Source organism: Limtongia smithiae, assembly GCF_038497785.1.
Source record: "Limtongia smithiae strain NRRL Y-17922 unplaced genomic scaffold V1518scaffold_12, whole genome shotgun sequence".
In the NCBI taxonomy this organism is placed as follows: Eukaryota; Fungi; Ascomycota; class Lipomycetes; order Lipomycetales; family Lipomycetaceae; genus Limtongia; species Limtongia smithiae.
This window is the reverse complement of record NW_027117633.1, coordinates 390,477-404,755: the sequence shown is the minus strand read 5'-3', so window position 1 is coordinate 404,755 and position 14,279 is coordinate 390,477. Positions and strand designations below refer to the sequence as shown.

At 49.5% G+C, this 14,279-nt stretch overlaps 4 protein-coding genes across 4 annotated transcripts; 3 read left to right on the top strand and 1 right to left on the bottom strand.

Annotated features, from left to right (window-relative positions):
• Positions 1-119: 119 nt before the first annotated feature.
• On the top strand, positions 120-1,813 carry V1518DRAFT_421973 (Thiolase, N-terminal domain-containing protein). Its single transcript, XM_066905342.1, has one exon. The coding sequence runs from the start codon at positions 221-223 to the stop codon at positions 1,451-1,453; it is 1,233 nt and encodes a 410-aa protein (XP_066757730.1). The 5' UTR covers positions 120-220; the 3' UTR covers positions 1,454-1,813.
• A 2,460-nt stretch (positions 1,814-4,273) lies between these two features.
• Positions 4,274-5,945, bottom strand: V1518DRAFT_421968 (putative monooxygenase). The gene is made up of 2 exons (XM_066905341.1): positions 5,453-5,945; positions 4,274-5,400 (listed from the first exon to the last, which is right to left on the bottom strand). The coding sequence occupies exons 1-2, from the start codon at positions 5,750-5,752 to the stop codon at positions 4,327-4,329; spliced, it is 1,374 nt and encodes a 457-aa protein (XP_066757729.1). The 5' UTR covers positions 5,753-5,945; the 3' UTR covers positions 4,274-4,326.
• Positions 5,946-6,160: 215 nt separating this feature from the next.
• Positions 6,161-7,957, top strand: V1518DRAFT_429316 (major facilitator superfamily domain-containing protein; the record flags this gene model as incomplete). The annotated part of the gene is made up of 4 exons (XM_066906127.1): positions 6,161-6,331; positions 6,383-7,423; positions 7,476-7,849; positions 7,900-7,957. 4 exons carry the CDS (start codon positions 6,161-6,163, stop codon positions 7,955-7,957), a joined length of 1,644 nt encoding a protein of 547 aa, XP_066757728.1.
• A 3,947-nt stretch (positions 7,958-11,904) lies between these two features.
• On the top strand, positions 11,905-14,199 carry V1518DRAFT_421961 (uncharacterized protein). Its single transcript, XM_066905340.1, has 3 exons — positions 11,905-12,178; positions 12,231-12,379; positions 12,435-14,199. The coding sequence occupies exons 1-3, from the start codon at positions 12,001-12,003 to the stop codon at positions 14,061-14,063; spliced, it is 1,956 nt and encodes a 651-aa protein (XP_066757727.1). The 5' UTR covers positions 11,905-12,000; the 3' UTR covers positions 14,064-14,199.
• The last annotated feature ends 80 nt before the right edge of the window (positions 14,200-14,279 follow it).

Below are 14,279 nucleotides of genomic sequence, written 5' to 3'. Positions count from 1 at the left end.
GCAATGCCTCGGCGGCGCGCAGGGCCCAGCGCCGCAGTTCGTGCGGCGGGCGGGGTAAATGCGGGGGAGGCGTGCGGCGATGCGGTACTGCGGGGCCGCGGTCCGAGGCGCGGCTTTGCCTGAACGGGCAACACCCACATAAGTGCGCCCTACAAAGGCGCTGCGTCTCCACCTTCTCCGCCTTCCCCTCCTTATCCCCCCGCCCGCCAGTCTCACCCCCATGAAGATCTTCGCCCGCTCCTTCCACGCCTCCGCTGCCCGCTGCGCGCTTGCCGGCGAGCAGGTCTACATCCTCGGCGCTGCCCGCACGCCCACTGGCCGCTTTAATGGCGCGCTCAAGCCCGTCTCCGCCATTCAGCTTGGGGTTACCGCCGTGCGCGCCGCTGTTGCACGCGCTGGTATCACTGTCGACCGCCTCGGCGACGTCCAGGAGGTATACATCGGTCAGGTTATTCAGGCGGGTTGTGGCCAGTCCCCCGCAAGGCAGGTCACCCTTGGCGCAGGTTTCCCCGTCTCCACCGACTCCACTACAGTCAACAAAGTCTGCTCCTCCGGCCTCAAGGCAGTGATGTTCGCCTCCCAGAATATCCAAACTGGCACCGCTCAGCTCATGGTCGCTGGCGGTATGGAGAGCATGAGCAATACCCCCTTCTACGTCCCTCGCGGCCAGGTCTACGGCAACTTCACCGTAAAGGACTCAGTCCTGAACGACGGCCTCTGGGACGCCTACGGCGACTACCACATGGGCATCTGCGCTGAGAACACCGTCAAGAATTATGGTCTCACTCGAGAGGATCAGGACGCCTATGCTCTGGAGTCATACAAACGTGCCATCGCCGCACTAGACTCGGGTGCCTTTGCCGAAGAGATCGCGCCGGTCGAGATCACCGCCCGCGGCAAGACCATCACCGTCACTGAGGATGAGGAGCCCCGTGCAGCAAAGCTCGACAAGCTCGCCACTCTCCGTCCCGCGTTCTTGGGTCCCAAGGAGGGCACTGTCACCGCGGGCAACGCCTCCCCGCTGTCTGACGGTGCCTCTGCCATCGTTCTTGCGTCCGAATCTGCTGTCAAGACCGGCAAGTACGCCGCGCCACTCGCCCGCATCGTGAGCTACGCCGACGCCGCCACTGCGCCCATCGACTTCACTATTGCGCCCTCACTCTCCATCCCGCTCGCCCTTGAGCGCGCCGGTCTTGAGATTAGTGACATCGCCAAGTTCGAAATCAACGAAGCCTTCGCCGCCGTCTCCCTCGCCAACCAGACCATCCTTGGCCTCGATCCCGCCAAGGTCAATGTCAACGGCGGCGCTGTCGCTCTCGGCCATCCCATCGGTTCCAGCGGCTGCAGAATCCTCGTCTCCCTCATCCATGTCCTAAAGCCAGGCGAGTTTGGTGTTGCCGCACTGTGCAATGGCGGAGGTGCCTCTTCAGCAGTGGTTATCCAGAAGATATAGTGTATATAGTACTATTGATCAAGATCTACTAGAGTATGTTTGTCAACACTGTTCTGATTGGACTTTCTTTCACTACTTGGATAGATGCAGAGTAGCGAGTAGCGAGATCCGGGAATAATGCACTATGTTGATCTAGTAATGACTGTCCTCCTACCCCGTGGTCCAACTGCTGGGATGTAATCATGTCCTCTTACATGGTGCGCAAGCACTACAATAGGTATGGTCTAGTGATGTTATGGATCATTATCATTACGTTACGTAGCTAAATGAAGTGAGTGGCTCTTGGGCTCACCAGACTCTCAATCTGCCGATTTTTCAGTACTTCACTTCCTTGTTCCAATCATAGCCTATCATTCTTCTCATAAATATATGATTTTACTCATTAATGTGATTAAAGTTGATATCGGTTTATGATCTTACGGACAGTACATCTTGTTCCGCTGTTGATGGTACTCTGCATTGACAGCAATGAGCAACCGACCCTTGTGCGAGACCAATATGGCAGGCGCCCATTATCTATATAGCTGACCACCAACTATCCATTTCTTTCAACATGTCAGCTGTAGGACTGTAGTATGCAGATTTATGGTGACGTGGAATTGATTGTATATCGTGAGGAATGTGCAATAATAGTGACCAGTGCGCTTCCATGTCGCCAACCACAAATAGCTTCATGGCTTAACGCTAATCTTTGATAGTCCTGGTGCGCCAACGTTCGCGTGATGGTCAAGTCTCATTCTGCCAGATCACCATTACCTCAAGACCACATGATGTCAAATATATGAGCAAGGTGCCCTGTATATGGGAGTTACATACTGTAATTAAGCTTATATTGATGGTGTACCTGACCATGATGGCCTGCAGGACATGACCGTCAATTATGCTTGTCACTGTTAAATCGTAATTAAACTCAAGGTGATCTGGGACTGTTGCAAATGTTTACTAGGCGCTGCTTTATCTTCAGTGAACTCTCGGTCCAGTTAATGGTAGTCAGCAAGCCTTGTTCAGTCATCGATGACACTGAGTTGTATATTCAATTTACAAATCAAGCGTCTGTGACAGAATCTTGATATTAAAGCTTTTGAGGATCAGGGGTTCAAGATAGTATGCCATGAAAATGTGCGATGTAACAGGGACAAGGCCAAAAATTGTCTTTGGTTTAGTGAAACGGATCCAGAGAAGGCAACAGTAGATGGAGATGAGTGGAAGTTACATCCAAGTGGTTTTGGGGTATGTGCATTGTGCAAGACAAAACGACGAAGCAGTTATGGCTCTCTCAGAGGCAGTATATGTGTAAATAGAAAAGCTGTTACGATATTGATGATTTCCTATCTTCCTTCCCAAAATATCTTAATGGTCCACTGCTATCCTTCCTTGCCATGTTGTCTGTTATTTGTTCCAAATTTTTATCATGATGTCAAGTCCTCTTGATGTCCATGATGTCCGCGAATCCTGCTTATGGATAGTAACACAGAAGCAAATCAGAGCAGTGAACACCAAGAACGGAGCGAAGAAGTAGACGGTGCATCAGAATCAGCCATTCCTTGTGTCAATGTCCCATACCTGCTAATCGCACGCTATATGCCTAGTTATGCGTTGTATCATGGAGTCTTGTGAATATCAGTATGGCAGTCTGTGACGTGTGGATGCTGGCGCATAATAGGTCTATGACGTAGCGATATATGAAGTCGATTGATGCGGCCAAACGATGGTATGATAATGGTGCAGATGGCCGTCAAAGCAGAGTGTCCAATGGTGAGTCACAAGCAGAGTGTCCAATAGTGTAGTCAGACAGCAGGAAGACATAGGCAGCATATATATGTAGGCCTCGACGGACGTTAGCATGAAGATGAAGGGATGTGACTGCTGCAGCGGACAGATAGCAAGGAGTAGTGGTGAAGGCCTGTTCTAGCTAGATACAATTCGTCGGATAGTTCTAGCCATCGCATGAACGTTCGACCGGGTGTTGGGTGTCATGTGCGACCTTTATAGGCCAGTGTGCGCCTGGATGTAGGCTCGAATTGTGAGTAAACGGTGCATATGAACATAGTGCGCTCCAAGAACAAATGTAATGCTGAATTCAAATGTGTTCCTATTGTCTGACTTGTGCGACCCGGTGTGTGTATGTAGACCGCATCATGACTGCTTTGTGCGGGGTAATGCGAATGCCAGAGATCATGAGGATAATACTTCTAATCGTAAGCGGCGTGGAGTTGTAAATACCGAAGGAGGTGAGAATCAAGGACAAGGGTCGCAGATAAAAGTGTGCAGGTGATGAAAATGTAGAGAGAGGAAGAGGAGACGGAGTGACAAGTGGATTATGTAACTGGCAGCGGCGTAGCTCTATGAAAGTATCGCACGAACGAGCAAGCGCCGCTTCGACTGATCGCCTACTTATTTCTCTTCTGCTAATTTGCATACCGAGTTCATTAATTATAGAACAAGACTGGCTATAGGAGAGCGATAGTCATAAATACGAAGAGAGATCATACCATTGACTAACTTCCTGGTTCGACACATCGCCGAGCCGTCTTGCATCCGTCGGCAATGCAACGGCAGCATAATGACTGACTGCGCAACTCTGCTGCTTGCTGGAGCACTGTTTCTGCGGCTCATGTCGCATAGGCCACGCGTTGCTGGTGCCGATCCATATATGGCCTACTTTCTGGTATCATACTCTGCGATCCACCACAACTCGCACTGCCGCTTTCAGGGTCTGAAATAATCAGAGGGGCGATCCAGCCGGATCATAGTTTTACTAATTTAGACTTCGTGGCAATCCAAGCAATAGGTGATATCTAATGGAAGCGATCTGTGCTTGATTTGTGAAACGGAGTGCGATTCTTATGAACTAAGTGCAGTCTAAAACATAACTATACGGTAAGCGTGGGTAGAGGCACTTTGTTACTCTGTGTATCCTTGATCTTTCCATATGCATCTCTCGCCAGAAGTTCTCGTGATGGTCCCTCGTCGCCAAACAGCGGCGTCAGGTTTCCACTGGCAAGCTCCTCCTTTACACGCGCGCTGATTTCGTCCCACCGACGACGCGTATCTTCCTCTGCGTCAAAAGAGTACAGCCAGCGGTTCTTAATCTTCAACTCATCAGGATCGATCTCCATGCCATCGGTAAGACTCTTCAAGCTGTTGTGCCAGCGGTTGCGCACGTCTTCACCGCTAAGCTGGGATTGACGAACGCGGTCAAAGCGCAGCTTCTCATATACGTGAGTAGCTAGTGGCACATTTCCAGGCCCGGCGAGTGTCAGACAGAGAGCCAGCACAGCGGCATCCTCGGTGGCTTGCGACGCGCCTTGAGCGCTTGTGGGAAGATGCGGATGGCAGCTATCTCCCAACAAGGCAATTTTGCCGCTCTTGCTGACCCATGTTGGAATCGGCGCGCGGTAACAGATCTTCCAGTCGAGACAGCTCGACGTTGCGCTGACAGCTGACACTATCATGGGATCCCAGTCCTTAACGAGATTTCGCACGTCACTCATGTCTCCGGGCTGGAACCAACTCTCCGTGATGTCTTCCGTGTCACGATGAGTCAAGATCCAGTTGAATTCCTCGCCGTCGCGGAGCGTGTTCTGGACAAGATGCATGTCGGGTCCGATCCAAATGTTTAAGCAGTCGTGATTCAGAATTGGCTGGCACTCTGGGACATTCGCGAGGCAGTCGCCCTTGAAGTACGCGCGATAGCATGCGTACCCGGAGCTGCGGGGAGCGTCGCTGAAACCAAGCACCAGTTCGCGTGTCTTGGACTTGATCCCGTCCGCCCCGATAATGATGTCACCAAAGAATGTGCGGCCGTCGGTGAGGGTGATGCTTGGGGCCTCCTCGTCAAATGACTCAACTTCGTGGCCCATGTTGATCTTGATGCCGAGTTCTTCAACGCGCTCGATAAATGCAGTATGATAGTCGCCACGATGTCCAATGAAACCTGCCATATCCTGCAGGCAGTGTTAGTAACGCTCAATGTTTGAAATGGACAGTTTGGTGTACCATGAGCGGCTGCACAGCGAGAATCTTTCCGTCGTTCCAGCGTCGAATGTTCATATTCGGGCTCTTGTTGCCTATAGCGACAAGCTGATCGTACAACCCCCACCGGCGAAGGAGCTTGAGCGCGTTGTCCCCTAGTCCAAGACTGTCGCCGAGACGAAGGAACTGTTTGATCTTTTCGAATATGAGGACTTCGAAGCCTTGATAGTGCATCGCCATAGCACATGCTAGGCCTCCCAGGCCGGCGCCGACGATAATGACACGGCGGCGAGGGCCAGTTGGTGTTACCGATGATGCAGACATGACAGTATAAATGAGGCGGTGGTGACAGAGACGGGCCGGCCACGTTCATGGCGTATAGGAGGTGTTAAGTATGTTAGAAAAGACCGTACAGAACGGTCAGGGGCCAGGCGACTCGCCCCGCAATTTACCCCACAAAAAAGTATAGGCATAACTTTACCCCGCGGCAAAACTATATGTGTGGCCCGCTCATCGCCCACCCCCGCATCCTCCACACACCTTCCCACGACGTTTCCAGTGTATGCAAGCAACGACGATCATGGAACCAAATCTTGGCGAATTACGCTCGATGCTGCGGGGTCTTCCCCGCAATGATTTGATAATTTCCAGCCGCGTCGCTCGTTATAAATCTGCCACTGTCGCGGGTCTCTATGACAGTTCTTAGACTAACACCGGCAAATATCCGCCATCATGGGCTTGGGAGTACTACAAGATCACAAACTCGCTCATGTCCCCGGGACTTCGCTCTTGGATGACGAGTTTTTCGGCTCCGAAGGCGCGCCAGCCTTGAAGCATTTTGCTGGCGCTGATGGACACATTGTGCTTGTCCCGCAGCCTTCTGACGATCCCAATGATCCATTGGTATGTAGCGAATTGGAGCAGACTGAATAGAAAATCACTGACACTCTACAGAATTGGAAACTTCGACATCGTGATTTATTGCTGCTTGTGCACACCTTCGGCTATGTAATGTGCAGTGCCGTTCCTGGCCCGCTTCTGGCGGCCGCAACTTCAGACATGGCAACGGCCCTAAATGTCACGGTCACCGATATCGCACTGTTGACTGGATACCAGCTTCTAGTGGCTGGACTGTTGGGCCCGTTTGTATCGGCGTTGAGCCGAAAGTACGGAAAGCGGCCGCAATTTGTTGGAGCATCATTTGCATGTCTGATCGGAACCATCATTTGTGCGTGTTCAGACAATTACTCGGGCATATTGGCAGGACGTATTATTCAAGGTGTTGGTAGTTGTGCTTATGAAAGTATGGTTGTCTCTCTGATCGGGGATATGTACTTTCTTCACGAGCGCGGTCTGCGAATGGCGTTGTTTAACTTCTATTTCGGTGCTGTAAACTTGTCAACTTCGATTATTGCTGGTCCAATTGCTACGCACTTAGGATGGAAGTACCTGTTTTACATCTACATACCGTTCATGGCGATTCAATGTCTCCTGATGGTGTTCTGTGCAACGGAAACGATGTTCATTCGCGACGCCGTTTTTGAAATTGATGTTAACGGCGAAGACACGTTCGTGACGGACGCAGAGAAGGCGCCAGAGCCAGAGCATCTGGAGAAGCAAGAATCCGTGAACGCATCGACACCAGCACGATCGGTACCCGAGAAAAGGAATTATTGGCGGACGATCGCACTGTGCCATGGCACTTACTCCTCCGAGAGCTTGATAGTTCTCTTCTTGCGGCCAATCGCGATTATTCTGAACCCCGCAATTTGCTGGATCGTCCTCGCCATGGCTATTCCGCTTGCATGGATCGTGTGCATTAACTATTCCATTTCGCAGCTCTACAGTGTAGAGCCGTATAACCTTTCGGCGCAGGCGCTCGGCTTCCTATCTATTGGGCCTTTGATTGCAGGTATCATCGTGTCGGTCTTCTTCTACTTCATCAGTGATCCTATGGCCGTCTGGGTCTCTCGAAAGAATAATGGCGTATTTGAGGTGAGCCATTTGCATGATGTACGTCAAGAATTTTTTTCCTAAGATCACCCAGCCCGAATTCCGACTGCCAATCTGTGTTATGCTCGGCTCATTTGGAGTCGCCTTCGGCTGCTTCGGCTTTGGCAACTTCTACGAACAAGGCCGCGGCGCAATTGTTAGCTCGGCGATGATCGGCATGCTATGCGGCGGCATGACAGCGGTGACGATTGGCGCCAGTAATTACACGGTTGATGCATATCGTGAGCTCTCCATCGAAATCGTGATCCTGGTAATGTCCTTCAAGAATATCTTGTTTTACGGATTTTCATATTTTTTCAACAACTGGGTTACAAGGAAGGGCCCGGCGCAGGTTTTTGACGTGCTTGGTGCGATCTCGTTGGTGGTGTGCTTCGGGTTATCCATTCCGTTGTATATATTCGGCAAACGGTATGTGTCTCGTGTATGAGTTATTGAACAACTACTAACTGCGATTACAGGGTTCGAAGTTGGTGGTCTCGCGCCCAGCTCCTTCGCAAATTGAAGCTCGGATCTTAGGCAGGTAGTTTTATTCCTTTTCAATTATGATCAGTATTTGCTGTGAATTTATACTACGAAGGTGAGGCAGCGATCGACGGTATTGATTTTAGTTGCAAGCTATTGATCACTTTCTCGCCCTGCAGAGAGTACAACGGGACTTGTATATGAAGACTTGAAAAGTAATTCTGCTAGCCGAGCTCTGTAAACAAATGGATGAGCACAAAGCGAATATATTTTTACTGAGATAGGGTGCTATTATATTTGCATCCTCTCAACTAATGTGCCAGACAGTTAAACAAGAGATTGTTAGTACTATACTACAACTTTCAACAAGTCTAAGTATGCACAGCTATACGCTCAACAACGACTCAAGCATAACGTAATGCTAAGAAGAGACGTCGACGGATTGCTGTCGACTGACGCGATCTGCCCTCGCACAGATCTAGCCCTAATATAAGGGCTAAATTGCCACGCTGCTAGGTTGATTGATATTCTCGTTCGCTCGCTTCTGTCCTTTCCCTCTTCTTTCTCGCACCATGGCTGTATTCTTGTCTTCTTCTTTCTTTTCGTTTATCTAGTCTTTTTATATATTCTTGTGCACTTGTTCGCGGTTCCACGATTGGATGCATTAGCACAGAAGTCGACTCTATAGATCTCTAGCGCAAACAATAACAATCAGAGCGTCACACCAACACACCGCCTTCCGGCATGATATACATCTCTGCAGCCCGCATACATCCCCTTACTAATGCAACACGTCAAAGGTTCAATGATGGAATCACCTTGCGTACGCAGCACTGCCAATCAGATGGCTTATTTGACGTATCCCGATGGATGGAGCAACTGCAGGCGACGACATGCTACACGATAATACGAATGCGCGACAACACGGTTTTCGTTATTTGCGGGGAGTCCAAACTGCAGTGTCCGGTAATCTAGATCGGCAAACACTTTAGCACTTGCCCCTCTACTGTGTGAGAGCACTACCAACTTCCGACAAAAACGACGACCTGGCACGACATCAGCGACGGCATCTGAGGACATAATAACCTCGCCTACTCCCAGGAAATTTGTACTACATTAGTTGTTGTGAGCTCTGCGTTAGAGTACACTGAGTTCTCGTTCTGTGTGCTTCTTGCTCAGCTGCTCGTTATGTTGCTTCCCTCTGAATTCTATTGGCTCTGAGTGGTCAATGTTTTGCGTATTATTTTTTATTACTATCTCTATTATCATTTCTGCCTCTTTGACACTAGTACAATAACGCTGTTACTCAAGCAGATCAAGAATCACAAATGAACAAATTCAAAGTGTTGTGTAATTTGACCGACAATCGATAAGGATGCGACCTTTTTCTATCAATGAGCATGAACAAGTGCCATTTCTCTTCTATTTGTGTTCAGTACAACAGCAGAGCGAGCAGATACGCGAATTGAAGCGTTTCCACGGATGAATAAGCCTAGTTCTAGCAAGGAATGCCAACTTGCTTGAATATTGGGATGCGCGAAGTCCACGAGACGAGAGTTGACGTCAGCAATGACTGTGAATCTGAATGAGATGTCGTATTCTTCCCTCGCACCACCGAAGAGGCGGTTGGGCTTGATTGGGTAGTATTTTTGAACTTTCTCTACTGATAATGATATGCCTTTTAAAGTGTATCAAAATTTATACGAAGCGGAGGGCATGCAGTTATAGCCCAAATGGAAGCCCGCTGCAGCATTGGCAGTCGACCATCCGCATCCAAGATTTCACTTCAGGGTATCGTCATTATGGCATAGATAGGCTGTAGCAAGGAAACGAATGGCCAGAGATGAAGCGGGATGCAGGGACGAGAACGCTAGGGAATAGCAGGGTACGAACAAGTTGACCTGGCCCTCAGGAGCAGGACGACGCGCGGGACACACCGAAGCATAATACTCAGTTGCGCGCAAGCAAGCGCGCATCTAAATTTACCAACACCATTTGTGGGATTTATGATGTAACTTCGGTCGTTTGTAATGCTGCGCAGTGGCTTCTCTGCGACCTCGTGTGCGAGGCGACCTCCCAATCAGGAATTCAGTCAACGTCTTCGTTCGATCTGTTGCCACAAATAATCAAACTTCATCAGCACACTGTACTTGAAATACGAGCAACGCCGAATTTTGCTACAAGGAGGCCAGAAGCGGAGATGAGTGCTAAAACAATTCCGTCTGCCAGCGCCATGAGTTGCTACGCTTGGCACCAGGCGGGCTTGCAATTCCCGGCTCTCTTCCGCGCTCTCGCCAGAAACACAAAACTGCGTATCTCCTGTGGTCTGAAAATATTTCTTCTTCTCCCATCCATCGCCGCCGCCTTGCACTCTTGTGTATGTATCTTTCATTCAGTCTCGCACCGCTCCAATCTGCGCAACCTACCTTACACTCTGTGATGGATTGCACAAACTCTGCCAATTCACGGTATCGCGCTCGGCTACACTGCGTCAGCTCCAGTACCGGCGAACCAGCACAGCTATTGCTCAAACTGCGGGTGCGGGCTATGACTATGCGTAACCACTGGAGTCCCAAGTCCGCGTGACACGGCAGAACCGCACCCGGTCATCCAACACAGACGACGTTGAGCACGCCGATGCTTAGACTGCTTGAGCCGTGAATTTCTACACTTTGTAATTGCTCTCAGTTTCATTATTATTGCTATTCTGACATGACTCGGAAGGCGCACCAACGCTGCTTTAGGATCCATACGCATTTCACAGTTATCTACTGCTTCAAACTATTGTCACCTGGACGATATTGCGACTACCATCACCGTGTATAGCCATTATCAATCGAACACGTTGCAGGGAAGTATTGTTGTGTGATACTCTTCACGCTATTATTCAGCAAACATCGGACATGCTTGAGAATTGGAGTTTACAGGTCGCATGGTAGTCACGCCAAAGAAGTCAGAGATGAGAGCGCAAATTAGCACAGACAACTGAAACTACTGTCGTCTTTATCCAGTTCTAACTAGACGCATAATAACAATTCTCATTCAACGCTGCTCTGTCTCGTAGTTCCATCGAAGTCGACCATTTACTTGCAGAACGTAAACTTATTCATTCAGTGTTCAAAAGCACGAAAAAAATTAGCATCTCGTTCTCGCTTGCACTGTGGTGTCTCGTTCTACTGATTCTTATTCTGCCGATTTCGTTCTGTTGCGGCTGTTCTTATGTTCACTTCCTCTCCTGTGTGCTTTTGTCTCTGGATGATTTTTTTCTCTGTTGGGTGCTTATTTTTGGGTTTCGTTCTCTTGACTATTCATGGTCTCTCTATTATGACGTGTGATTTATTTAATAATTGTCTCTGTTATGGTTGCTGGCTCTTGAATGCTGGCGCAATAATAATTCACGCAGATCGAAATCTCGAGCGGCGACATTAGCAGCGGTGTTGGAATCGGCGAATCATCGTAATACTTCAAGAACGTGAACAAGTGCATTTTCTACTTATTAGTATTCGCTTCTCAGGCAGAAATGGGCAGAGAGCATGTACTGTATTGTATTTTATCAAATTTTGAAGTCGCCATCGTAATAGATCTCACAGTACATCGTGCTACACATAACATCGAACATGATTAGCAATCTGACTTGGTATCGGAATAACACATCGGTAATTCACCTCTAGCGTTGAGCCGATTACCGTTGCGAATTCAGTTCATTCCGGGATTTTTCGGATCAAGCATCACTTGTAATGTCTGCAAGCGTTCACACTTTGGTGCGCGCGCTATCAGTGCCGAAGTAATTGTCGTTCGAAAATGGAAACTGTAGGAATCACAAAATGCGTGCAATAGCACGACTCCCTTGTCGATATAGGATTCTTACTAAGAATCTACAAAATGTTACTAGCAAATTTTTTTGTCAAAATTTTGTCTGAATGTTCAATGTTATGGTGAGACTAAGACTGAGACTGGCTTATTAGGGGAGTACAGGACGAAGGAAACGCGGCCGCGCCGACGAGACCCGCGATGGCACTCCGACACGACAGATGCGCGTTACGAACTGCATCTAAGTACGATAGCAATTTCAAATAGCAAGCACAATTCTCTAGCAGATGATACAGGCTGCCGCTCGCGACTGCATGACGTGCAATTCGCGCGTTGGGCGGAACGTATCTGTGCGGCTGTGTCGCGTAAAGAGATCCACCGCGAACTCACATCAACACAGCCCATCGCCTCTCTCTTCCACTCACTCTGGTATGCCTTTTCAGAAGAACAATCAATTCGGAGGAGGTAGGTTTCTAGTATTAATTTTTTTAATTGATTTGAGTTGACATGCATACAGCGAGGGCGAGTCATACCAGTTTGCCGAGCTCCTTCATCCCGGGAGTACCGTATGTGTGTCCATACGGCTGCGGCACGGTGTTCGGGAACCGGCGGGGGAGTGTGAAGCACCTCTCCAAGTGCCCTGAGCGAAGTTCGAGGCAAAATATTGTATGCAAGGCAATCGACTATTGATCTGTGCTGCGATTCCTGACCTGATGTGCAGACCAAGATGACGATAGACGAGCTGCTCGAGCTTGGGAAGACATATGTCCTCAAGTATGAAATCCTGCACCGCAAGCAGGAAGAGTTGGTTGGAAAGATTGCGAATACGTGCTTTTATCTCTTGTCGATGCAGAAGAACAAGCAACAAGGGAGGGAGGTTGACGGCAAGGACGATGGTAATGTTGATGAGGGCAATGGCACTGATCACAGAGACACGAATGATCATATGGACGAATATGATGGCGAATACGATAGCGATACCGGGGATGGTATCACTGGCGGAGATCAGAATGACAAGGTCAACGACAACGATGACGATGCCGACACAATTACTGTTGTTGCTCCAACTTCCCCGGTGACCGTTCTTTCGCCGACCTCCAATACTCCGAGTGTTCAACGACCTCCTCCTTCTCCTTTTCCTTCTCCACAGCCATCACCACCACTACCTCCTGATGCGCAGCGCTTGACGGTTGCACCTGGAAGACAGCCCCGCAAGCGAACTTCTCCCATACCTCCGCGGCCCAATCTCCGGCGGACGTGGCGCAACACCCGCAGCATGGGCTTGACCGTCTCTGGCGAGAAAGAAAATGATCTCGCTGTTGATGCTGCTCTTCTGACTGCCGCTACTCCTATGATCGCGGATGCCGCTGCTGTCGTTACTGCTACCACACCATCTTTACCCACTAGTCTGCCATCCATCGCTACTGTTGCCGCATTACCTCTCCCGACTAATATTCCTTCTGTAGCTTCTGATGCAGTGTCAGCTCTTTACGTGCCATCCGATACTACTGTGGCACCGCTTCCGACCAGATTATCGTCCGTTTCTATTGTTGATGCACCACTCCTTCAGCCCAGTTCGTTATCTATCACCACTGTCACGAGACCTGCACCGTCCTTCTTCACTAGCCCGTCATTTGGCGCTCCTAATACTCCACTTGACCAGCAACTAGTCACTATTTCTACCGGAGGGGCTATGTCACGGACTCCAGCTTCACGATTACCTACTACCGACTCGTTTTCCGCCGGCTCTGCGCCAACTCGGATATTTACGCGAAGTTCATTGCGTTCTTCGGTTGACGTAGTCGTCTCAGCTACTCAGACGCCGCCTAGTCTCGTTTCGGCTCCGCCGGTTTTGTCGTCCACAACGCGCTCGTCAATATATTCCGAAGCGGTTGCTTTGTTTTTGTCGTCCTCTGGTGCTGTGTCTTCATCGTTGTCTACTGCTGCTTCTGTTTTGCTCTCACGCCCTACGAGTGGTATATCAGAGCCTCTCTCTTTACCTGCGGCTGCTCCTATGCCCATACCTACACCCACGCCCACGGCTACACCGACGGCTATATCAATATCAGCTGTGCCTAACAGTGCACCGGCGCCACCAGTTGACGCGCCGCCTACCAACACGCCAAACATCCAGAGCAGCAATCTACAAGTATCTGAAGAGCCAGCTACGAGCACAACTATACGAACACCCATCAATGGTGTCCGGAAGACGCGAAAGAAGAGAATCTGGGATGCACCTGGCAGTGAGAGACGGACGAGTTCGAGGGTCAGTTTACCGAGCAAGAAGCTGTCAGAAGCAAGGGATGTTGACTCTGTTATGGAGTCGACTAGAGCATCTCGAAGAAGGTGACGACGGTAATGACATGAGGTTGGTAGTAAGTAATGTGTTCTGTATGATAGGTGCGAGGTTACTTGAATATGTAAGGGAATTTGTAATGTATTTGTTCTAGGATCAATATAATGATGAACATGTGGGGAATATCGGCGAAGAAAGGTGTGAGCAGTTTAGATTTACTTGCACGCTGTTTGGGCCGCTGAAAGATAGCACTCCAGCTCTTGCGATGCG